Source organism: Panthera leo, chromosome D4, assembly GCF_018350215.1.
Source record: "Panthera leo isolate Ple1 chromosome D4, P.leo_Ple1_pat1.1, whole genome shotgun sequence".
In the NCBI taxonomy this organism is placed as follows: domain Eukaryota; kingdom Metazoa; phylum Chordata; class Mammalia; order Carnivora; family Felidae; genus Panthera; species Panthera leo.
The window spans coordinates 11,903,690-11,929,789 of NC_056691.1; the positions used below are offsets into that span (position 1 = coordinate 11,903,690).

Here is a 26,100-nt window from a genome sequence, read left to right on the forward strand (position 1 = left end):
CATGCTTGCTGAAGAAGAGCACTATTACAACAGCTAACTCTTACGTGGCACTTACTGTGTGCCAAGCACTGACCCAGATGCTTTGTGCCAGCTGGCTCATTTCTTCCTGGTAACCACCGCATGTGGGAGTTGCTTATATCTGCGTTATGTAGACAAGGAGACTGAGGCACAGAAAAGTTCATTAACTTGCACAAAGCTGTGTCACCAATGGCAGAGCCAGGCTGCAGAAATGTGGCTTTAAACTCCTAGGCCAGGGGTTCTCAAAGCAGCCTATGCACCACCTGGACACTCGCAGTAAATGCAGATTCTCAGGCCCCAGCCCAGCCCCGCGGAGTTGAAACACGGAGAGAGACCACAGAGTCTGTGTGTTAACAAGCTCTCCTGGTGAGCCTGGTGCAGCTTGAGTGGTGAAACCATGAGAGTAAATCAGACTCTAGCTGATCTTGAGCGTTTGCTCTGTGCCAGGCCTGCGCTGAATAAATAACTCTTAATCTTCACCAGAGCCCTGTGTGGTAGGTAGGAGACTTCACTCCTGTTGCCCAGTGGGGAGCATCGTGGTGCAGAGAAGTTTTGGTGTGCCCACAGATGAAGAGGGCCCTGGTCCAGCCCGCCTGTCCCACAATGCATTCCTTGGAGCACTTGCACATGGTTCAGCTCATCCAAAATTCACTAAAGCCCCACGTGGCAGTTAGAAGCCAGCAGTCCCTTAGTTAGGTGAGGATTGGAAACTTCAAGAAGGGAAGCGACTTGCCCACATCTTGAAGCCAGGAAGTGGTGAGCCAGAACACAAATTGCATCTCCTGGAAGTAGACAGATGATCAGAAACAAGTAGGTGGATGAACAAGGCTTTAGAGCCAGTGCAGAGACGTTCCCTGCATTGGTTCTTGGTTCTGACTTTTTAAATTACTTGTCATATATCTTTTATCTCTGTTTGTTCTTTACTTCTCCTTCCAAGAGGAAGAACAATGAAGAGGACCCAAGAATGCAAAGTTAACTTCTTGCCCTTTAGGTTGGGAGCTGGCATTTCACATAGCCTGTCTGATGAGAGGGTTTGTTTTGTTTTTATTTCTAGTGGAGCACAAAGTTGAGTCTAGAACTAGGTGCCCATCGAAATACCTAAAGAATAACACAAGGATGTGAGTAATGTGCTATGCAGAGTCCAGTCCCAGAAAACAGAGGAGGGAGTCGAGACTTTCCTATCTCTAAGGAATGTGCATCTTAGGAGGTTTAAGGATTCTACAGAATCTTTACAACCATTGATAATGATATATTAATTTATCAACCTACAAGAATTATAGAGTAAAAACCATCCTGCTCCCAGATTAGAAGATGGACTGGAGAAATTTTGAGAAAGATGACCTGGCATGAGACCTCCCTCAGAGAGGCCTGATACACCTTCTATAGGACTGGTACTCCAGGTTCTTGAGTTACCCAAGGTAGTGCTTTTCAGACTTTACCTTCTCTTTCTCTTCTTTGCCTCTTTCCCTTTCCTTTCCCTCCTCCTTCCCTTCCACTGCAGAAAGAACCACATCTTGCAAACAATCACGGATGCATCTTCATATCAAAAAACTTGAACAAACCTTTCATGGAACAGTACTTATTCTGTGTGATGCATTCTGAGAGGTTCCATTACATTTTAAAATACTGTTCATAACTTACTACATTGATTTCAAGACTCACTAATGAATCTTGAAAAGATCTTGTAAGAGACGCCTAAGTCATGCCTGGTCTTAGTAATACTATTACTAAGTAATACTTAGTAATACTACAAGGATAGAAGGGGCTATGTCCCTTTGTTGAGATAGCATCTTATTCCTCCTAGGCCATTTTGTTACTTAAACTTGGAATTCATTGGGGGGGAAAAAAGTTCCAATTTTTAAAAGATAATTGTGCTGTTTGTTAGGATTACACAATAATTTGGCTATCACTGGCAAGAGTTGCATAAAAACTAATCTTCAAAGAAATCTAACAGTAGGAAAGACCTATATTTGACTAATAAAAATATCCATTTGAATTGCCCCGTTGCATTCCCTGGGCACCAGATAGCTTTGCTGGTATGTGTCTTAGAAGCTGGTCAACTCATTTTTTTCTCCATTTAAGAGATGCCCATAATACACCAATAACAACCTATTTGCAACTGTACAGTAAGACTGCAGCTTTAGGAGGATAGAAGAATTGACACATGAGAAAGAAGTCATCACTCAAGCTGTCACAGCCTTCTGTGCTGGGCTGTGAGGCTGTTTAACCAACAAGGAACTGTCATCCATGAAAGAAGATGCTGTCTTACCCTTATTCTTTCTCATCACCTTCCTAAAGGGGTGGAGATGGACCTCAACTTTTTCAATTGTTGTCATAAGATCTGATGCTAACTCACTGTAAAGCACTTAAAATTTATTTTAGGGGACAAACTGGTAGTTGCCAGAGGGGAAGTGGGGGGGGGGGGGATGGGTGAGATAGGTGAAGGAGATCACTTACCATGTTGGGCACTGAGTAATGTATAAAATTACTGAATCATTATATTGTACACCTGAAACTAATAGAATACTGTATGTTAATTATACTTGAAAAAAACTTATCTTTAAATCTACTTCATAACTTTTTTAAATGGTAGGAAGTTACTTTGTTTTGAAATTGTAAGATTTTGAGTCCAGAACAATAATAATAAATTTGAAGGTGCCTCTTTTTAAAACCTGCTGGGTTGTGGTTCCTAAAACAGCAAAAATTTATCCTTAAATTAGGTATTTTCATAAGTCTAATAAGTAAAATCAGAAGAGTCTGAATAATATTTAAAATACTTTTCACTGTGCATATTTAGTAAATACAGTGTTTTTTCTTTTCAGAGCAATCCAAAGTTCACAAACCCCCTGAGTACACAGGTTTTACTTCAATACTTTATTGCTTGGCTTGGCTTACTGACCTGTTTTCTTCACACACTGAAATTTCTTCACTGCCAAACCCACACAGCTAAGTCATTACACATGAAGGGTATACCACTTTCCTTTCTGTAGGCAACTGCACTGTCAGCAGAACATCTTTATTGAGATGTACTGAGTTGGTTTCTTTGGGCCCCATTTTGAAAAGTGTTAATTTTAGAGCAGATACTCATATAGCCTTCACCTAGTTCTTCCATTTGTCAACATTTTGCCACATTTGTTTTCTTTCCCCTTCTTTTCTCCCCTTTCTTCCTTCTCTCTTCCTCTTCCACACCTCTTCTATCTCTCAGTGGTTTTTTGGAACCACTTGAAAGTAAACTGCAAGGGTGACCCCCTTTAGCCCTAAATATTTCAGCAGGTATCTCCTGGGCATAAGAACATTCTCTCATATAACCAAAATGCCATTGTGGGTTGTTTAGAAAATTAACATTAATATCCCTTTTAATATATTGTAGTGTGGTTCATTCTGAAGTTGCTCTAAAATAACGTATCCCCCCTCCCACCTCTGTCCCATACTGGATCCAGGACCTAGTGAAGGTTCATGCGTTGCATTTGGCTTTTATGTCTCTTTCAATCTAGAACAGTCCTTCTGCCTCTTTTGTTTTTTATGTCAATGACTTTTTTGATGAGTCCAGGCTGGTTGTCTGACAGAATGTCCTATGTGCAAAATTAATTTTTCATAAATATTTAAAAATTGACCTAAGAACCAGACTAAGTGTTCTGAACAAGTTGATGAAATATGTGTATGTTTATGTGTTTGTCTTCTAGAGTATGGTCTCCGGCTTGGGAGTCAGATTTTCATAAAGGAAATGACCAGAACCGGTCTGGCAAATAAAGATGGCAACCTGCATGAAGGAGATATAATTCTCAAGGTGGGTGATAACAGGGTAGAGAACAAATGAATTCATGTTTGTCTTTCTAGTCCAAATTTCCTATTTGAATGCTGATAGAGTGAAACTTTGATGAGATGGGAGTCAATAATAAGACAAAAGCTGGGAAGGGCAGTGGGGTGAGATTTTTATCACAAAAACCAGACATGGAGATTTGTAATAGTGTCATGTTAGTTTTTTAAACAAATTTCATTGAATACTTTCTTATTCCCTGTTTATTTAAAGTTTAAGCTCCTATTCCCTAAACTAAGGAAAGATGAGAGGGAGAGTTGGTAGTACATGAATGTTGAATGTTTAATAGTTTCTGTAAACCTCTCCAGTCAGGAAACATGTTCCCGTAGTAAACCAAACCATCGTCTTGAGCTTGGAAGTTAAATAAATTAGCAGAGTAATTTAAGTATCCCACAGCTCTCTCATGCCTGTCTTTGAGATCCAGGCATGCAGGGTTATATTTAATTTAAAGGATAATCCATTTTTATGCAGTCATCCTAAAACTCATGTTGTTTGGATAGCTGAGCAAAGACTTTACACTTTTAGAAGGGCAAAATACAAACTTTCTATTTTGCTGTGAACAGCTGCATCCATGTAACATGACCATTATTCATAAACACAGATAAATGGAACTGTAACTGAGAACATGTCTTTAACGGACGCTCGAAAACTGATAGAAAAGTCAAGAGGAAAACTCCAGCTAGTGGTGTTGAGAGACAGCAGGCAAACACTCATCAACATCCCGTCGTTAAATGACAGCGACTCAGAAATAGAAGGTAAAGAGGGGGGAGCCTGTGAGCTTGGCTGGAAACAAGGAAGGCTGTTGCTTTTCCATTCTCACTGTAGCATAGCCATCCAGCTGGAAGTTAAATTTACAACAAGAGCTTCTGTTTTAAACTTCAATTCGGATAAGTGGTGGTTATTTTCTTACTAAAGTGTCTGCTGATACTAGTTTTCCAATATGAAATTCAGGTGGACTTATGAACTCCCCAGTGGAATCTGTTTTAGGCCACTGAAAAAAAACTTGTTCGTAAAAAATATATGTGTGAGTGGCTCAAAGACCTAACCACATCCATTTGTAAATTGTTCAGTCTTGTACTTTCTTGCATATTTTTAAAAAGCGGATATTAATATTTCAAATAAAGGGAAGGTTATATGGAAGAGAGCTAAACAGTCAGAATGGCTGAATATTGTGGTATTCATCAATTAGCAATCTGTGTCATCTCTTCTTAGGAAGCAATACTCACTTCTTAAATCTGAATTACACATGGGGTCACATTTTAACGATGCAAAAACTTACCAATAAAAATAAGTAGGTATGATACTGACTAACCATCTAGTACTGGCTTTGTGCAGAAGAACTTGGAAAATATTAAGTACTCAAGTTTGAAGACAGACATGTTGATTTTTTTTTTTAAGTTTATTCATTTTTGAGAGAGAGAGAGAGAGAGAGTGGGAGAGAGGCAGAGAAAGAAAGGAACACAGAAGCCGAAGCAGGCTCCAGGCTCCCAGCTGTCAGCACAGAGCCTGATGCACGGCTCAAACTCACAAACTGTGAGATCATGACCTGGGCTGAAGTTGGATGGTTAACCAACTGAGCCACCCAGGTGCCCCAGCCATGCTGATTTTTAAGAGAATTACTTTATGAAACCGTACGACTTAGGTTAACTTCCATCATATCAAAAGTCTAATCATTTGGTTACTGCTATGAGTGCAGTGCAGGAAAACAGAGCAGGAGAAATAATCCCAGTATGCTAAGAGCTTATAGGTTATTTGCTTGCTATTTCAAGTGTGATCCTTAGCCCATTGGCTGCATGAGCCTCTGGGAGCTTGCTGGAATCACAGAATCACAGGCCTGATTGTGTGCTAGAATAGCTAGTCTAACAAGATCCCAGGTGATTCATATGCACATTTAAGTTTGAGAAGCACTGCTCTGTGTGGTTAAAAATGAGTGGATACATGTATGATCCAATAATTGAATTCTGACTTCTCAGTAGCAGCTTTGATGGAAGGTGTAATGAAAGAGGAACATAAAATTCTAAATTTGGCTTCCTCTTTATTAATTAATGTCTTTCCCTTCAAAGGCTCAGATTTGCTTCAAGGGAAGACTGCTAGACTAACAGCACATTTACTCCTGCCTCTTTTCCATTTCTCATATTGGCTTACCCAGAGAATAATATCACTTCTGGTACAGTCTTCAATATCTTAATAAGAAGTCTTTTCTTATTTTTGAAACCAGATATCTCAGAAATAGAGTCAAACCGATCATTTTCTCCAGAGGAGAGACGGCAGCAGTATTCCGATTATGATTATCATTCCTCAAATGAAAAGCTGAAGGAAAGGCCAAAGTAAGATGATGCATACTTTCCCTCACGCGCTACACCATGAACGTACACACATACGTTTTACAGATCTGTTGCATTATGAGACATTAACATGACGTGTGCTTAAGTTCAAGAGAGGACATGCAGAACAGATGGTCCAGGATGGGCGCCACACCCACTCCCTTTAAGTCCATGGGGGACGCTGCAGCTGCACTTGGCACAGAGAACAGCAAGGAACCCAAATACCAAGAGGAACCGCCAGGTGAGGCTCCTTGTAAACAGCTGTGTTCAGAAGTATGCGCTTGGTCATTCCAGAGGGTGGCCAGAAGGAGAGAGAAGTTATTAAGAAATCATTCAGATATGTGGAAGAGGCACTCTAGTCTCTTTTAATATTAAAAAAACTTACAAGAATAATAGTCCTTACCATATGCCAACAGATTGGTCACATTTTTTAAATATTTGACTATATTTATGGTCTTTGTGTTTCCCATCTCTGATCCCAACCTGAACTGCTCTGCTCTTAACATTTCTGACACCAGGGGCGCCTGGGTGGGTCAGCTGGTTGGGTGTCCAATGTAGGCTCAGGTCATGATCTCACAGTTCATGAGTTTGAGCCCCATATTGAGCCTGCTGCTGTCAGCTTGAGCCTGGAACCTGCTTCAGATTCTGTTTCCCCCTCTCTCTCTCTGCCCCTCCCCCATTCTCTCTCTCTCTCTCTCTCTCTCTCTCTCTCAAAAATAAATAAACATTAACATTTCTGACACCAAACGTGTGGGTTTCTTCCCCTACTCAACTACCAATTCTCGAATTCTCCAGACACCAACTGATCATCCTACAATTCACTTCAGTCCTGGCACTGGCTACCCAGAGTTACGTGCCGACCCCACAGGTTAAGCATTCAGTCCCATGAGATACTTTCGCTGCAGACACCACTGCAATCCCCAGGTGCCCCCTATACTTCTGGCCAAATCAGCTCTGAACCGAGGGTTCCCATAACCTCCTCCTCACTCTGGTTTGATCATTTGCTAGACTGGCTTACAGAACTCAGGGAAGCACTTTACTTCCTATCACCGGTTTTTATATGACAGAGGAACAGCCAAATAGAAGCAAGGTATAGGGTGAGGGGCACAGAGCTGCCAGGTGCTCTCCAGGCGTACCACCCTTCCCAGTATCTCAGTGTGTTCACTGACCCTAAAGCACTCCAAACTCCATAGTTTATGGATTTTACGGAGGCTCTGTCATGTGCGTGATCAGTTATTAACTCAGTCTCTAACCCCTGTCCCCTCCCAGATGGTGGGGAGGTAGGCTGAAAGTTCTAAGCTTCTAATCATGGGTTGCTCTGTCTGGTGACCAGCCCCCATCTTGAGGCTATCGAGGAGTTATCTCTTTAGAGACAGAGATAGAGGAAATTCCAAGGGATGTAGGACTTATGTCAGGAACTGAAGGCAAAGAGGAAAGAGAGAAGATTGTCTTGGCACCCATATCACTCCGGAAATTACAGGGATTTTAGGAGCTCTGTATTAGGAACTGGGAGCAGAGACTAAATGTATATATATATGTGTGTGTGTGTGTGTGTGTGTGTGTATACATATATATATATATATATATATATATATATATACACACACATATATATATACACATTTAGTCTCATATGTATATATACACACACATATATATATACACATTTAGTCTCATATATATATATATATATATACACACACATATATATATATACACATTTAGTCTCATATATATATATATACCTCTATATATATATATATATATATATATATATATTTGCTTTATTTCCTTTATTTTTATTTTGAGAGAGACAGAGAGAGCATGAGCAGGGGAGGGGCAGAGAGGGAGAGAGAGGATCCCAAGCTCTCAGGGCTCATGACTCAGGGCTCGAACTCATGAAATTGTGAGGTCTTGATCTGAGTTGAAATCAAGAGCTGGACACTCAACTGACCGAGCCACCCACGTGCCCCCCAAATATATATATTTCCAATCCCGTCACAGTTAAATTTTGTCTTATTTGATTAACTGAAGTCCTTTTGTTTCCCACTTCTGATCTCAACCCCATCCTCCAGCCCTGCCCCATTGCCCTAAAAGTATCATCGTGATTTTACATAGTAAATATTTATTGATGGTAAGGGCAGATTTATGTGGTTTTTAAGGTATATAAAATGTTCTTTCGCATGTGATTGTGCACCTGGGATTTTGGAAGTTTCTTACCTCACTTATTTTGAGAAACTATTCGTACCTGCTAATGCCTCCAAATTAAATTTCACCTTAAAGACTTATTTTTGTTGTCTGATGTGATGATTTATATGTAGCATAAGGTACCGATTTGGATTTTTGTGGATTTTGTGATCTTTATAGAGACAAACTCACTCTCGTTCTCTTGTTAATGATAGATGGTTTTTAATCCACAGCTCCTCAACCAAAAGCAGCCCCAAGAACCTTTCTCCGTCCTAGTCCTGAAGATGAAGCAATATATGGGTATATCTTTCAGCCTCTCTCTCTTTTCCTTTCTCCTTCCACACACCTCAGTGTCCTTAACTGAAGTACAGAAGAATGGTGTTTTTTAACTGCAGATGGAAGTTTTGCATATAATGGGCCACCTTTAACCAACCTCTATTGTTAGTGTTTATGAGAAAGAGAAATAACTTGTAGGAAAAGAAAAATGTGGAATTTGGCAAACTTTGTAATGTTAACTTTGCTTGTCTACTTATCTGGCTGCTTTTCCAGAATGTGATTCTGAGTATTTGAGTTTGCCAAATTGGTAACTCTCAAATAGGTGAAATGTTGCTTAACTACAGGACCTTTTTAGGGTTGTAGTATCCTGACGATCCTAGCGTGTGGAGGGAGGATAGAAATGACACAGTGCTCTGCTCTGGATAATGAGAACCCGTGTAGTTCAGTGGTGGTAGAGAGGGGCAGCTCCTGGAGTAAGATCCGACCTTGCTGGACCCAGGTTGTGTCTCCATTTGGCAAGAATCCTGTGGTGGCAGCAAGCTTTCCTTTGGAAGAATCCTAAAGTGGGAGTCAGATGGCCTAGCCCTGCCTTTTGTTTGCTTTCTAATCTTGAATGAGTTTATGTAAACACCTGTATTTCTACTTATTAACCAGTTAAGTGGGCCTGCTGATGTTCATCTCACAGTCCCAAAAAAGATAAAGTGATAAAAACGAGAGATTTTTAATATGTAAATCTCTCCATAAATAGAAGAAATTCAATCTTTCACTAATGTTGTTCTCCTTCACAAAGAAAAATCTCCCATCTTTCTTTTCTAAAACTGAACCGATTGCAGTCCCAATACCAAAATGGTGAGGTTTCAGAAGGGAGACAGCGTGGGCCTCCGGTTGGCTGGTGGCAATGACGTTGGGATATTTGTGGCTGGCATTCAAGAGGGGACCTCTGCAGAGCAAGAAGGCCTTCAAGAAGGGGACCAGATTCTGAAGGTAGGAAAAGCCCAGCCCCGTTTCTAGACGTTACTGGGGAAGAGCTGATTATAAGGGAAGTGTCTAGCTCATGAAAACGGACCAGTAGCAGGTTTGTTCGTGCTAAACATAAGTTCTGTTTCCCTGAACGGGCCCTGTCTTCTCAGTCCTGGAACCCAAAACTCATGCCCATGCCTGTGGGAATTTATAGTGTTTAAGACCCTTGCTAAGATTTTTATTAGTAAGCTTAACAAAAAGATTGAGATTCTAACTTAAGGCCTAGGAGGAAGACCTCTCAAAAGATCTTGCTAATGTTTGTTTTTTTTATTGATTCCCTGCCTGGTTGTCACTCTTAAGGCAGTGTGCTGAACTTGAACAAGGGTGGGTGTTGGCTTAGATCATCAGCCTGAATCCACTCCCAGCCTCTCATGAACCGTGACCTTGGTTCAACCCTGACACTCAGGTTTCAGTATCTGTTAAATGGGGATGAGAATACCTGCCTTGCAGGGGCCCTGGAAGATTGGAATGGATAACACTCACAAGGCATTTAGCAGAGTTCCTGGCACAGAGCAGGAAGGTCAATGTCTGTTCTTCTCCCCACTGGAAAATAACAAGTTGCTGCCACTCAGGATGTTGTTTACATCTAAAATTGACCAGGAATGGGAATTTCTGGTTAATCAAATATTGGTCCTTTTAAAGTGACTATATATATGTTTATATAATCTATACTTTTAGAAAACAATAAACTCAGCTTTGACATTTCATGAGATGCATATAATGTATTTTCCATTGGCTTCTGAATAAAGAATGTCAAATACCTCGTGACTCTGAAAATACAGGGAACTGTCTTCACTGGAATTTCTGCTTCTGTAAACTTGCATTTCTTATGAGTTTATTAGGGGGTCTGGTACAAGTATCTAGGTTCAAAGGAGAGAGGAGAAAAAAAGTTGCAGAATTCCCAAGGAAGCAGGCAACAGAGCCCCAAAACAGGTGGTCCTCTTCCTTGGCTCTTGGCCTCACTGCGGTAGTTCAGATTTCATTTCTGGAGCAGATGAAGGGCAAAGCTTGATCATGAGCTTTGCTGAAGCTTTCCAGTGATATTCTAAACCTTCCTTGGCTCTGGTCAGGATCCTAGAAGACCAAGTGTACCTGAGTGAACCTGGTGGTACCACGTGATCCTAGGAAATACCACTTACCAAGTGTTATCGATAAGAATCCCATCAGAGTGCCAGCTCATACCAATTTACTTTTGGGCTGATACCAAAGGAGAGAAAGCATTATTTCCTAACTAATGTGGGGCTATAGAAGTCAGGAATTTGGAAGCCTTTGCTCATGAAGGTTCAAGAATAAAATATTTTTGTATCCTTGGGTAAAAAAGATTTTGTGAATTTCCATGAAAACATAGTGAATTCACCCCAAGGCCTAATAAGCCTCTCTGTAAGTTGTTAAAGACAGGAGAGTCATTTCCATGTGTAAAAGTCATGGTATGCAATGTTTATACTTAAGAAAGTGTCTTATTTTTTGTTATCACCCTAGTAAAAGACAAGAAGAAAACTATGGGAACCAGCTTTTTTTTTTGGGCAGTAATCCCATCTGAAGGTCAGACAATAGATGGTCCTCGTTCTTGGGCGCGAATAAATTTTCTGTTAAGGAGCTCTCAGCTCTACAAAAGGGTAAAAAAGACTTGAGCTTGCCTACTGGGGCAGAGAAGCCGCTATATAATCAAAAGCTGTAGCTGATACAGAATCCTTTTCAGGCTCACAGCAGACACGGCTAGTCCCTGTAGACTACTAAATAGATTAATGAAAGGGGATATTTCTTGGAGAGGACTGTACAACCTAACCTTCCAGTATCAAAGTGTTGTCCTGGCCTTTTTAACTGTAATTTGTTCCAGCATTCACGGCCAAATTGAATATGTGGGGAACTCTGTACATATACTAAACACTTTTCTTCTGCTGAGGGTTTTTTAAGTGGAGCTCTTCCCTTTGTAAAGATGGCAGCCTGACATGTGGAATGAACACAGCAGTGTACTGTGGCAGGATATCTGCCTTATCCGTTAACAGAAGTATATGTTTTCATGTTTGGCGTAACTCTTTGCTTATTATTTATGTGGTATGGTTCTTATTTCTCTTGCAGAAACTTTTATGGGATGGAAGAGAGAAAGAAACTCCTAAGTTTTTAAATGTAGCTACCATGTGTGATTTAATTTTGACCAGTGTAGTTTGTAGCTCGATGGAAGGTCAGTCTCACATGGCCATAGGATGGACAGATGGACCCTCAAGGTCTTCCCTCAAGCCCTATGGCCTTATCTCATTTAAATAAAATAAAGATGGGGTGCCTGGGTGGCTCAGTCGGTTAAGCATCTGACTTCGGCTCCGGTCATGATCTTGCGGTCCGTGAATTTGAGCCCCGTGTCAGGCTCTGTGCTGACAGATCAGAGCCTGGAGCCTGCTTCAGATTCTGTCTCCCTCTCTCTCTGCCCCTCCTCCACTTGCGTGCATGCTCTCTCTCTCTCTCAAAAAATAAACATTAAAAAATTTTTTTTAAATAAAAATAAAGGCATATAGAGTGCATACAAAAACATGTCGCCATATACAGACACAGGTGTAGGTATGAAAATGGCACAAGAAAGGATTAGATTCTAAAATCTGATGATCCCTAATTAGGGGATAGAGAGATGGAATGACAGATACCCTAAATGATAAATACTGTTTCAAAGGAAAAGTTAATGGGATTGCTTTAGCAAGTTACTTTATTTCAAAAGCACCAAGTGTCAACCTAATGCCTGTTTTCACTTAATCATAAATTCCAATCTTAATTTAGGCTCAATGATTTTTTTTCAGTGATAAAGTAATAAAGACTTCCATAGTCCTCAATGACTGAAAAAAATTTTTCAAAGGAATTCTGTATCTTCTTTTTACTTCTATATTGTTAAAATATTAGGTACTTAAAAAAAAATTTTTTTTAATGTTTTACTTAGAGTCATAGTGGAAGAGGGGCAGAGAGAGAGGGAGACTGAGGATCTGAAGTGGTCTCTGTGCTGACAGTAGAGAGACCCTGATGCGGGGCTTGAACTTAAGAGCTGTGAGATTAAGACCTGAGCCAAAGTCCCATGCTTAATTGACTGAGCCACCCAGGTGCCCCTAAAATAATTTTTATATTTGCTTATTTTTGACTATTCTGTTTTAAAATGGTTTTAAAGGTACTGAACAAAGATTCCAAAATGTCTTTTTCTTTGTGCCACATTTCAGTTTTACTTGCTTTGTAACTTACCTTTCAAAAGCTAATTACTGTGTCCCCTCTTTGGTCGATGGGGGATAAATCCTTGCCAGAAGCTTAAATATATAAGTCTATCTATTAGGCTAATGGTCTGCCATTTAAGGCTAATGCTCTTCAGTTTCATAAACACATATTAAAAACCTTTTAGGTGACAGAACTTACAGGAGAAAGGTGGAATTGCATTTTTATTTTCAGGCTTTTATTTGAATCAATTTAAAGTGTTAATGCCTTAAGTTGGGCCAGCATGCTTGTTTTGCCATTAAACTCTACCACTCCCTATAGCATTACAGTTATGTTTCATAATTGTATATTACCTCCCTGACCATCTCTATGGGAGACTCAAAGAAGAGACAGACACACAAACATAATAAGAAGGTTTAATCTGATCCAGTGACAAATCCTTGATGGAATGGCCTATTTCTAAGGGATGATTGGCAGTGTGGGGAGGCAGGAGGGTATGGTGACTCACACAGCCTAGGCCCATAGGAGGTATTGGGAGGGTTTCTGTTGGGACGCTAAGGACTTTTTTATATCTGGGATTTGCTTTGGGCAGGCCCTGATGAAAACAAAGAGACAAAAACTTAGGTGACATCTTTTTAAAAACCTCTTCTTCTTCTTGTTTTTTGTTTTGTTTTGTTTTGGTTTGGTTTTTTGTGTTTTTTTTGTGTTTTTTTTTTTCGGTTTGTTTTTCTGTTTGCCTTATCAGGTGAACACACAGGATTTCAGAGGGCTGGTTCGGGAAGATGCCGTTCTCTACCTGCTAGAAATCCCCAAAGGTGAAATGGTGACCATTTTAGCTCAGAGCCGAGCTGATGGTGAGCATGTTTGGTCATTAGTTTAATGCGGGGAGTGGGTGAAGGGAGGAAGGATGAGAGAGGTATCTTGGGACCAGAATAGGTAAGTCTGGGTATTAAAAACTGAAGTATATCTTCACACTCAATTTCTGAGTCATAGGTATGTGAAGAAAATTTGGGTACCATTTAATGTCCTACAGAAATGTCTTCTGTGCACCAACTGAAATCATTTTACCAGTTGTGTCAATTTGGAATAAAATTGCTTTTCTGAATAGTGATCTGTCCTTAAGTACTGCCTGGAGTTTATGGAGTTTCCATATGCAAGATACAAAGGGCCCCATCTGTGGATCAACTCCCACATTAATGCTTATCTGACAAGTTGCTATCTTGACAATGCAAGTCTGACAACTTGCTATACCCTTTCAGACTTCATTGTTCTCATCTGTAAAATGGGGGTTGATAGCATCTTCCCTGTCTGCTTCAGGGGTTGACTGGCAAGTATATTAGGGCTCTCTAAAGCAATAGAATCAATAGGATATATATGTGTGTGTGTGTGTGTGTGTGTGTGTAAAGCAATAGAATCAATAGGGTGTGTGTGTGTGTGTGTGTGTGTCTGTGTATAGATGTTTATTATAAGGAATGGGCTCACATGATTACGGAGGTTGGCCAAGTCCCAAAATCTGCAGGGTGAGCTGGCAAGTTGGAGATCCATGAGAGCCAATGATTTGGTTCCATTCCAAGTACAGAGGCCTGAGAACTGGGAGAGCTAATGGTGTAGTTACAGTCTGAAGGTTAGCAAGCTCACAACCCAGGAAGACCTGATGCTTCCATCTGAGTCTGAAAGCAGGAAAAAAGCCGATGTCCCAAAAGCTGATGTCCTAGTTCTAAAGTAGGAAGAGTTTGTTTTTTCTTACTCAGTGAAGAGTTCCCCTGTTTTATTCAAGCCGTCAACTGACTGGCTGAGGCCCACCACATGAGGAAGCGCAATCTGCTTTACTCAGTCTATTAATTTAAATGTTAATGTCCATTCCAAAACACCCTTAGTTACACACAGAATAATGTTTAACCAAACATCTGGGCACCCTGTGGCCCAGTCAGGTTGACACAAAATTAACCATTATGGTGACTCATGGAGTTAGCTTTCTGTCCTTGTTTGAGCCCTGATTCCCATAGGGTTTGTTCACTGAGTTTACTAAATGAAGAGAAGTAAAAAGGGTGATCAGGGATAGGAGAAGCTGGTAACTGTGAAGCAGAATGCAACATACAACAATGCTTTTGTTTTTCAGTGTATAGAGACATACTAGCTTGTGGCAGAGGGGATTCGTTTTTTATAAGAAGCCACTTTGAATGTGAGAAGGAAACTCCACAGAGCCTGGCTTTCACCAGGGGGGAGGTCTTCCGAGTGGTAGATACGCTGTACGATGGCAAGCTGGGCCACTGGCTGGCCGTGAGGATCGGAAATGAGTTGGAGAAAGGCTTAATCCCCAACAAAAGCAGGTATCAGAGATCATACACTCTCATACACCTCTCCTAAGTCTTCCACAAATCAATACAGTCCCTTCCCTGATCAAAAAGGAAGCACCTGTAACTTCATCATTTGTCGTTGTGTCCTCTCCCATCACCTATTCCACCTATTCTTATTTATGAGGTGTGGCCCGGGACCGTGAGATACCCACTAAATGGTCTGCTGTACTTAGTTAGCATCATGTGGTTGGCTGTTGCACCTGGCTGGTGTTTCAACGGTTTCCCGGGGAGTGCCTGCCACCTTGCGTAGCCTACAAGCAGATTACCAAGTGGCTGTAGCAAACCAACACGCCTCTCAGAGACAGGTTGCCCTTGTCTGCTGTCGGGCCCGCATCCTTGGACGGGGCTGATCTACCCCAGTTAACACTTGTTGGTTGGCTGACTGGGGAAAATAGTAAAGATGATTATACTTTGGCCGGGATTTTAGTTATGTTTATTGTATTCCATCCTATCAGAATGAGCCAAGTTTATTGTGTTCTGAGCTGTTTCTGGTAGGTTTTCTGTGCACCCAACCGTTCTCTGCTTCCACTGTGTGGAGAATGTCCCCACGTTTCCCATTCTGTGAAACCTCTTCGGCGTCAAGCTGCATCTTCTCTATTCCAAGTTCATAAGCAGTATTGACTAGACTTGGTTAATTTTAACTTCATTTGTGCATTTTCTGGCTTTTGAGATTTACTTCCTGTGGTTTTTTTCTCTCAGAGCTGAACAGATGGCCAGTGTTCAGAATGCCCAGAGAGACAATGCTGGGGACAGAGCAGATTTCTGGAGAATGCGTGGTCAGAGATCTGGCTTGAAGAAAAACTTAAGGAAGAGTCGGGAAGATCTAACAGCCGTTGTGTCAGTTAGCACCAAGTTCCCAGCCTATGAGAGGGTTTTGCTGCGAGAAGGTGAGGAAGCTAAGTGGGGCCTAAGGAAATGATCTGACTGGGCTCTGTGCCTGTTTTTCTTCATTTTCATACTGTAACAGTCAGGTTCAAACTTACCATACCACTTAGACCAATGCCAGGTTATAGTGTTGGAATCACACTCAAACATGAAATAAAATTTCCAAAAAAGTGAGCTGTGCCAACTCTTACATGGAGGTGTATTTCCACATCTTATGTTATTTAATTTTTTTAATTTTTGGGGGGGTGGAGGGGCAGAGAGAGAGAGGGAGAGAGAATCCCAAGCATGCTCCAGGCTTAGTGAACAGCCTGATGCAGGGTTTGATCTCATGACCCTGAGATCATGACCTGAACCGAAACCAAGAGTCGAAAGCTTAACCCACTGAGCCACTTGGGCGCCCCTTCAGTTATTTCTTCTGATACTACCATTCAAAAGTTTTTATATATTGCCTATAGTAAAGGTTTTTTTTTTAAAGTGTTTATTCATTTTTTGAGAGAGAGAGGGAGAGCACGAGTGGGGGAGGGGGGAGAGAGGGAGACACAGAACCTGAAGCAGGCTCTAGGCTCCGAGTTGTCAGCAGAGAGCTTGAGGCGAGGCTTGAACCCATGAACCATGAGATCGTGACTTGAACTGAAGTCAGATGCTTAACTGACTGAGCCACCCAGGTGCCCCAGTAAACTTTATCTTTGACACTAGGGAGGGGAGTAAAGGCATATTCTTCAGGAAAGAACAGGGCTGAAGTGAGGGAGGGAGGGAGGGAGAGCACACCATTTCTTTTTTTAATCGTGTTCATCACTAGCCTATAAAATACTTTGGCTTCTTATCTTAATAGCTGAGGAAATGTGTTTCCATGGCCTTTCTTGTCTCATTTCAGCTGGTTTCAAGAGACCTGTGGTCTTATTTGGTCCTATAGCAGATATAGCACTGGAAAAGTTGGCAAATGAGTTACCTGACCTGTTTCAAACTGCTAGTAAGTCTGTTGGTGATCTTTTCCTCCCCAAATTTTCAATTTGAGAAATATCTAATATAAAGGAAAAATGGAAAAAAAGGAGAATACCCACATACCCTTCACATGCAGTCACTGTCACTAGTCAGAAAGTTTGCTATATATCACCCCTACCACAGACACAGATACACACTCTTAAAATTTTCTTTTGAGCCATTTGAAAAGTTTAAGTTGTAGACGTTGTAACATTTTTTTAGCCACATGAGTCTCCTCAGAACAAGAGCATTCTTCTATACAGTGACACTGCCAAGAAATTTAACACTGATAAAACCATCCTGTTTAGTATATATTGTTTTTATGTCTACAAAGACAGAAGTAGCCTCCTCTTTCTACTTTGTTTTCTAACATTGATATCTTGCAGAGTCCAAGCCCCTTGTCTCACCTGTGGGACTATCTGCTTCCTCATGATTAGATTTCAATTTAAGAGGTGGTGTGAGTGCTTCTCGTCTCTCCTTAGGGTGGCACCTTATGTCAGACTGATGGAGTCTCTGATTTTGATTTCTAAAAAAGTCGGTTAGCCCCTTGTTTTTGCTTTTGCAGAAACGGAACCAAAAGATGCAGGATCCGAGAAATCCAGTGGGGTGGTGCGGTTAAATACTGTGAGGCAAATCATTGAACAGGTGAGGAAATTCATCTGAAGGCCATGTTGTCGGAAGGAATTAGCTCATGGTTTGCTGGAGTCTTTTTTTAGGACAGAGTCTGTTTTTAATAATCATTAAATGTTAACCGTAAAAAATAAATATAAACGTAAGCTGTTGCATTGTGTGGAAACCAGGTGATGTTCCGTGGCAGTGACGTACTTTTTCAGAGTTCTCAACATTATACCAGATAACCTGTTAATTCATTTTCTCAGCGGTTCCAATAGACGAGTAGTATTAAAGTGGACATAACGTGGAGGAAAACATTCTGCTTTTGGATTTAAATTGACAAGTTTTATCTGATGCAGCCTTTACTTAAAATAAACTCTTTGCTGCTGTATGATTTTACATACATAACTTTGACGTAACTTTTCTCCATTTCTAACAGGATAAGCATGCACTCCTGGATGTGACTCCTAAAGCTGTGGACCTGTTGAATTACACTCAGTGGTTCCCGATTGTGATTTTTTTCAACCCAGACTCCAGACAAGGTGTCAAAACCATGAGACAGAGGTTGAATCCAACGTCCAACAAAAGTTCTCGGAAGTTATATGACCAAGCCAACAAGCTTAAAAAAACCTGTGCACATCTTTTTACAGGTAAGTGAAATTTAAAATGTTGTCTCTTTGTTCCATGGTGGAAAATACAGAATTAAAGAATGGAAGAACCAAGAAAATAATACGAAAAAAGAAGAATAATCTGAAATCCTATTCATGACTCCTTGAAAAGAAGTTAATCCTATAAAATGAGTTTGTGAGACTCAGTGAGTGTGTATATTTAAATTTGACTAAAAATGATCATAAAGATCTATGACATTGCAAAAATTGGTCATTTTGATGAGGTCCAAATTTTTGTGTGGACTGTAGGCTAGTGATTGAGCCCAGTGCACCACTAAACACCCCCAACTCTATATAGCTTGTATTGTTCTCTACTTACCATGCATGTGTGCACTAATGGAGTGGTAGGAACTTGGTTTCATTATTTAAAAAGGTCCCCAAAATAGAAACTTGAACACTCTGGGTACTGAATGATATTCTATTACTTCCATTTTTAAGATAAATGATACTGTGATTATGTTTAAAAATAAAGAGTCTTTATCTTGTAGGAATGTATAGTAAATAAAGTATTCATGGATGACCCTAATATATATTTATAGATGACCTAATATCATGCCTAGCATTTGTTTAAATGATCTTTGGTGAGGAGAGTGGGTGGGGATATTAACAAGAGTTGATAGTTGTTGAAGGTGGGTAATGTAGACATGGAAGTTCATGTTCTCTCTACTTTGTATATGTTTAAAATTTTATATCATAGAATATTAAGTTCCTGAAATGAAGACCTACTGCTACTATTCCTTAAAAAATAATCTAAGAACATAGCATGTTTTAGTAACTGAATATATGCCATACCTACATACGTGACTAGTTCTGTGAATGCAGTATAATTCAGGGTTTAAAAGGGTTGTATGAAGTTTTTGGTCATGTGGTTTTGTGGGAGCAACGTGAGGAGACTGTTATGGATAGAACATCCTTCACGTAGTGATGATAGCTCTTTTGAGTTCAGTGCTGCTCACCGTCTACTTGTCATTTTTAGCATATCTGACACTGGGGAAGGGGGGGTAGATAGATGTATGTCCACATTAGACTCTTGTTTTATTTTCACTGGCTTTTCTTGTTAAAAATATGCGCTATTTATCACTATGGTGAAGTGCTGTAACTGAGAGGTAATTTAGCCAAATGCACAGGAGAGTGGTCTATCATAAAATTTTTTTTTTTAATGTTTATTTTAGAGAGAGAGAGAGAGTACATAAGTGGGGAAGGGGCAGAAAGAGAGGGATACAGAGGATCTGAAGTGGGCGCTTCACTGATAGCAGAGAGCCTGATGTGGGGCTCGAACTCACGAACCTTGAGATCACTACCTGAGCTGACGTTGGACACTTAACCGACTGAGCTACCCAGGTGCTCCATAAACTGGGTTTTTTTTTTAATGTAGAGTCTTAAGAGCTTGGGCTTTTGATACATTCATACTCATCTTTCCTCTTGTTTTTACTACTGCCACTAATAGTAATAATGTAATTAATAATTATTATCACTTTTTATTATAGCAGTAGCTAACATTGGTATAGCTTTTCATGTGTGCTTATTGGACCGTAAGAAAAGCCAGGTGACTTCTACAGGGTCACACATTGAATGGCGGGGCCCAGAAGAAACTGATGTCTCTGTGTGTCCAATATTCTGTATGTTACAGCACAGATGTATTTTTAATGCTGAAAGGGGTCATATAGCGTAATTCCTCTGTTTAACAGATAATTAGTCCATTTAACCAAGAGCTATATCATTATGAGTGATATTAAACCTACCCCCACTTCATCCCCACCCCCGCCTTTGCTTCAGTCCATTGAATAGCTAGGGGCTTGCCTTAGAGTTGAATTTGGAGTTCATGTGAGGATATGAGACATCAGGGAGGGAACTCATGGGTTGTGGAGGAAGAACCAGGCTGCAGGAGGCTGGACAAAGGGAGGGCCATGGTAGAAGAAAGCCAGTGACTCTAGGGCCCTCTCTTTATCTGGCTGTGAGTGGGTATCATTTGCTCTTTGGAGCACAGGCATAATCACACTAGCTGGCTGTGTCTGAGGATCCGTAGGACCTCATGTGTGTAGAAAGGTTTAACAGTACCTTATTCGGCTCCACTAATGGATGATGAGATTCTTGAAGGCAGGGACTGTACATTACTCTGTGTACCGAAGGTCAGCATAAGGCCTAGCAAACGGGCAGGGCATTGACATTTTTAACTTAGATCTGCCTTTGGGATACCAAACTATTTCTTGCCTAAAGCTCATTAAGAGTTTGAAGGTTTAGGATAACTAAAGTCAGAGGCTGGAATGGAAATAAGATACTAAGCCTCCAGTTTCATCTAGAACTTTGTAGTGGCCATGAGTTGCCAACCTCTCTAACATGGAATTCTGCAGTCTTCAGGACAGATGGAACAGGGTGCTGAATGACTTTTACCAACAAGCCCCAGTTTTCTACCAAATGGCCTCTTACAGTATTCTTCCAGACTTCCAAGTTTGAGTCTTGAAAGCCGCATGGATGGTCTCACTAAATGCTTTCTATTCCCCGTGTCTCTGTCAGCCTGACCAGGTTGTGGCCTGATTGTGTGCACGATGGGTAGAATCAAAGGTTTTTTTAATGATTTTTAATTGATGGCATTTTTTTGAATGTATAAGTAAGAATAATCGAACTGTTCTGAACACCCCAATTCAAAAATCCAGGGTTATGTTGCAGGTATACTCCCCACAGTCAATATCCTTCTTTTCCCTGTTGCATTGTAACAAGAAAGTCCCATTTCCCACAGATGAGTATTTAATTATGACACTATTAAAATGACTCCCCTTGCAAACTCACGGTATTCCTCAGTTAAGTGGGGATGACAAGGAAAGATTTATTTTGAGATTTGCCCCAAAGCAAGTTAATTTTCAGTATAAGTTAAAATGTTAGGCTGCCCTTTTTTCCCATTTAAAAATTTTTATTCTAGAATGCATTTCTGTGTACTTGTCACAAAAATGATTTTTCAAACATGAAGTTTGAATTGCATGTTTTCTTGAAATTCCTGAAGCACTCAGTTCATGGTTTGAAGACCAATGAAATGGAACTGTGAACTGAGACCCAAACAGGGCCACCATTTCTGTGAAATCATGGGGATTTTTTTTTAAAAAATACCACATGATAATCTAACACTTTTATCAACTTCCCCAGGTTTCAGTAATGTGAAATTTGTACAGTTCAGGCCTGGGACTTTGGAAGTACTGAACAAAGGCTACTGATTATTGTTAGTGACATTACTTTATACGTATTTTATTATCTTTCAATATTCCATGTTTAAAAAAAAAGTTCATGTCATTATACAGTGTTTGCAAAGGCTTGAGGGGAAAAGTGAGTCCTGTACCAGGTGAAGGAACCCAAACTACAGTAGCCAAGCCAGTTCTTGGTTTCCAGAGGGAAGGCAGAGCCTGGAAACCACAGGAAGCAGATGGAAGATGCTGTACTCTCTGGCTGGACACCTTGGTTGACGGTTGCTCGTTTAGAGGGGGTCTCTGCCACATGAATAAGTTTGTTGGAATTTAATTTATGTACCCTACAATTCACCCATTTAAAGTGTACAATTCAGTGGTTTTTAGTATATTCAGAACTGTACAGCCATCACCATAACCAATTTTAGAATGTTTTTGTCACTCCAAAAAGCCCAGTATCCTTTAGCAGTCATTCCCAATTTCTCCCTACCTGTCCAGCCTTACATGCCACCTTTTGCTGTTGCAGTTGGCACTTCCCAGCAATCTCCTTGGCTGGGGAGAGAATAATGACCATACTCGTGCCAGGGCTGGGAACAGATGCTCTCAAAATTCCAGGACTCCCAGCCAAGACGGAGACTGAATGCACATTCTTCCAATATTGCACTGTTTGGAGTTTGAGAGATGTATTAAGCCTATTCAAGTAGATACAGGCCTCGTCCAGAGATTGGGAGCAACAGGAATTAACTAAAATAATGTAGCACATAATAATGCTAAAAGAATGTGCAAAACCTAATGAGCAAAAGCCAATAGTAAACTAAAGGTACTTGATTGCAAGAGAAGGCAACATCCTGTTTTAACCACCTGTTAAAAGGGGGTCAAGTGCATGAACTGGATGGTACCAACTTAGTCTGTGTTACTTTTATGTGGGTCTTAGGAAATTAGCCACTATGAAGTTGTTTGATTCAGTGTGAATTCAATGAGAGGTATTATGACTTTTTCATTTTATTAGGAGGCATGAACATATCTTCTGCATTTCACAAAAGACCCTTTAACTTTAGGTTTTTCTTGTGATAAATACAGATTGTATTCATCTCAACTCCAGTATAAAGCTCAAAAAGCAGTTTAATATACACATTTCCTGCAAACCTCTCATTTTGCTTCTGGGGTGTGTAATCTCACTTCCACATGCAAGTACTATGGCATCATATTTTACCCAAGAACACAATAATCTTTGCAAAGTACCATGATAAGGATACAAAAGTTCAAGGAATCAAGTTAATTTTGCTTGAGTTGTGCAATGTATCGGTTTATTCTAATGCTATACACAATGGATGACCAAGGAAATTATAAGCTCATTCAGGATTTTCCAAGGTCAGTGTTAGAACTTCTTAAATGAAAGAATGGTATAGGTTATTAGGAAGAAAACTTGAAGCGCAGTTGCTTACAGATTGCTTAATGGGTTTTTTTTTGGGCTATATATAGAGAAGTACGCAGACTTCAGGATAGATGGATCGGGGGCCTAACAAATTTTACCAGCAAGCCCCAATTTTCTTTGGGGTGCTACACATAATGCCATAGCCTTTAATAAGAGGCTATGGCATAGTTTAAAAAAATCCTAATATACCTGCACTCTGATCACTTTAGGCCCAATTTATTATTCTGGAGCAGTTTGCTCTATCAGTTTATCCCTGTTAGGTTCATAAATACATAACTGCTGGAGAACGAATGCATATGTTTTACTTGATTGGTATTTTATATCTGTTTTTATTAAAATTTTTTTTAATGTTTATTTATTTTTGAGAGAGACAGAGACAGAAAGAGAGAATGAGCAGGGGAGGGAGACATAGAATCTGAAGCAGGCTCCAGGCTCTGAGCTGTCAGCACAGAGCCTGATGTGGGGCTTGAACTCATGAACTGCTGAATCATGACCTGAGCCGAAGTCGGACACCTAACCAACTGAACCACCCAGGCACCCTGTTTTTATTTTTTTTTAATGTTTATTTATTTATTTTGAAAGAGGGAACAAGTGCAAGTGGGGGAGGGGCAGAGAGGGAGAGAGTGACTCACAAGCAGGCTCTGTGCTGACAGCCCCACATGGGGCTTGATCTCCTGAACCGTGAGATCATAACCTGAGTCAAAATCAAGAGTTGGATACTCAACTGACTGAGCCACCCAGGTGCCCCATATCTGTTTTTAGATGGGCTGTGTTGTGCGGTGGCTAAGGCCATAGGCTCTAAAAGCAAACTTCTGAGTTTGTATCTAGGTTTTTTTCAGTTGTTTGGTGTGAGGCCTTGAGCTAGTTACTTTTCACTGTTGTGCCTCAATTTTTCTTCTGTAAAATGGGGCCAATAGCTATACCCACCTTGCAAGGTTTTGATAAATAAAAAATGAGTAAGGTATTTGGAAAAGTGCTTGGTCTATCCGTAGTAAGTGCTGTTATAGGAGATATATTTTGTTCTGAATAGAAAATGTATATTCCTTGAATATACACCTATAGATTTTGGTTAATCTGTAGGTATATTCTAAAATGTTAAAGCCTATCAAAATGATACACATTTTGATAACATTAAATGTTACCTTCAGTTTTTTATTGGTGATATGCAACAGTAAATTGGTATATGTTTTTCTTCTTTATAACATATATGTCTATGTAATGATCTTTAAGATACTTTTATATTTGGCTTAGATGTGTTATCCTTGCTCCTAAAAACGTAATTATTAAAAACATACTTTTTAAAGGTAGCCTTTCTGAAAAACAGACATTCTGAAAAGAAAGAAATTCAATTTTAGCTTTATAACATCTGTCTGTAATATAAACTCTCAACAGGTGGACTGGTAATGGTTTTAATTACATTTGACTAAAGGGATTTATTGTTCAAATATATGCAGATTTTCTCTTGGATTTGTCAAGAGTTTTAATTAGTATATGACAAAGGAATAAAATGAGGTCAAATAGCATTTTTAATAAACATTGCTATGGAAGTAGATGCAAACCTTTTGTTTACGTTTCTGTAGCTACAATCAACCTAAATTCAGCCAATGATAGCTGGTTTGGCAGCTTGAAGGACTCAATTCAGCATCAGCAAGGAGAAGCAGTTTGGGTGTCTGAAGGAAAGGTATGTGGCATAGATATTCTGCTATGAGGTGAGAGTCCACGTTCTGAATCTTTTCTCAGGAGGGTAGTGAATGTAGTAAAACTATGCCCACTTGAAGTGATTCCAACATCTGTGCTAATCAGATTTGAAATTCTATAAATTCTCTGAAAACGTAGTAAAATGAAGGGACTTTCCCAAGAAAAGTAGAATGTGATGTATGTGACCCTACATTCACTTCCCTTTTACTTTTAACGTAGTAACTAGTGTTGTATTCCAAGCACACTAATCAGAGCTTACAAGATCTTGTGCTGAGCTCCATCCACAGCTTACTAAGTACACGGGAAACTCAGCATGAGGGGGAAAGGTGAGGGTGAGAATCATGGAGAATATGGTTAAAAATTAATTTAAAAAGGGAAAGCTAGCTGAGTTGGAGTCATTTGCTTAGAAAGAAGATTGGCAGAGAATGTGTCCTAGGAATTTGAGTAGGTTGATAAGAGGGTGCTAGGAAGCTTGTGTAGGCTTCTAAAATTGGCTAGCTTCTCATCTATGCAGGTAGTTTGCCCACAGTTCTACTGCAGGGAGGAAGCAAAGAGATTATGTAATTTCCTGTGGTTCTAAGGAGCCTTTGGTGCTAGTATTCTGTAGTCCAGCTGAATCGAACCAGTTGTGAGACGTCAGAGGTATGATTTTGTTGCGGAACCAATTAGATTGTTGAGTGCTAGTCTTGCCCTTAGGAAACTGCATGTTTAGTCAAGGTGTCTAGCATCTTCTGAGTGTTTATAGCCTGCTGAGGCTCCCTAGAACCTCTTTTGTGAGAACAGGTTGAACAGGACATAGCTTCCTTCCTCAAGGATTTGAGAATCGAGTGAATGAGTGGAGACATATGCAACACCAGGTAGTGTGCATTTATTACTAGTAGACAAGTATTAGCAGAAAAAGCTGGAAAGTAGCCAAATTCTGGAAGAAAAGTACAACAATCTGAGGAAGCACGGCTCAGTAATGGTAGAAAGGATGGATGGTAGTAAGGCTAGATAGGGTGGAGGGTTCCAAGTTTGAGTCCCTGCACAAAAAATTAACATAATAATCTAAAGCCAAGTGATTTCAAGAAAATAAAGATGACTTCCCTTCCTAGAACATGTCAGGTTTCAGTCACTTGGCTGTGCCCTTGGGAATTTTCTTGAGTCCCCACTCCCAGGAGCCATGTCGACCCCACTGACCCTCCGAAACAAATTCCTCTAGATGGAAGGGATGGATGATGACCCTGAAGACCGCATGTCCTACTTAACTGCCATGGGCGCGGACTATCTGAGTTGCGACAGCCGCCTCATCAGTGACTTTGAAGACACCGACGGCGAAGGAGGCGCCTACACTGACAATGAGCTGGATGAGCCAGCTGAGGAGCCACTGGTGTCTTCCATCACCCGCTCCTCGGAGCCGGTGCAGCATGAGGAGGTGAGGTGAGGCAGGCCACAGGCTGTGAGGCCATGGGCAGGAAAAAGAGGTT

General features: G+C 40.4%; 1 protein-coding gene across 5 annotated transcripts in view; it reads left to right on the forward strand.

The window, feature by feature from the left end:
- The window catches only part of TJP2 (tight junction protein 2), a 96,909-nt gene that overhangs the window by 64,086 nt on the left and 6,723 nt on the right, over positions 1-26,100 (forward strand). For all 5 annotated transcript variants that reach the window (XM_042911931.1, XM_042911930.1, XM_042911928.1 and 2 more), the window contains exons 6-19: positions 3,702-3,805; positions 4,437-4,590; positions 6,054-6,162; positions 6,267-6,400; positions 8,580-8,646; positions 9,456-9,606; positions 13,571-13,679; positions 14,945-15,155; positions 15,882-16,069; positions 16,942-17,037; positions 17,614-17,693; positions 18,100-18,310; positions 24,517-24,617; positions 25,836-26,048. In XM_042911931.1, coding sequence (XP_042767865.1) covers positions 3,702-3,805; positions 4,437-4,590; positions 6,054-6,162; positions 6,267-6,400; positions 8,580-8,646; positions 9,456-9,606; positions 13,571-13,679; positions 14,945-15,155; positions 15,882-16,069; positions 16,942-17,037; positions 17,614-17,693; positions 18,100-18,310; positions 24,517-24,617; positions 25,836-26,048 — 1,928 coding nt within the window. The remainder of the gene's footprint in view (positions 1-3,701; positions 3,806-4,436; positions 4,591-6,053; positions 6,163-6,266; positions 6,401-8,579; positions 8,647-9,455; positions 9,607-13,570; positions 13,680-14,944; positions 15,156-15,881; positions 16,070-16,941; positions 17,038-17,613; positions 17,694-18,099; positions 18,311-24,516; positions 24,618-25,835; positions 26,049-26,100) is intronic.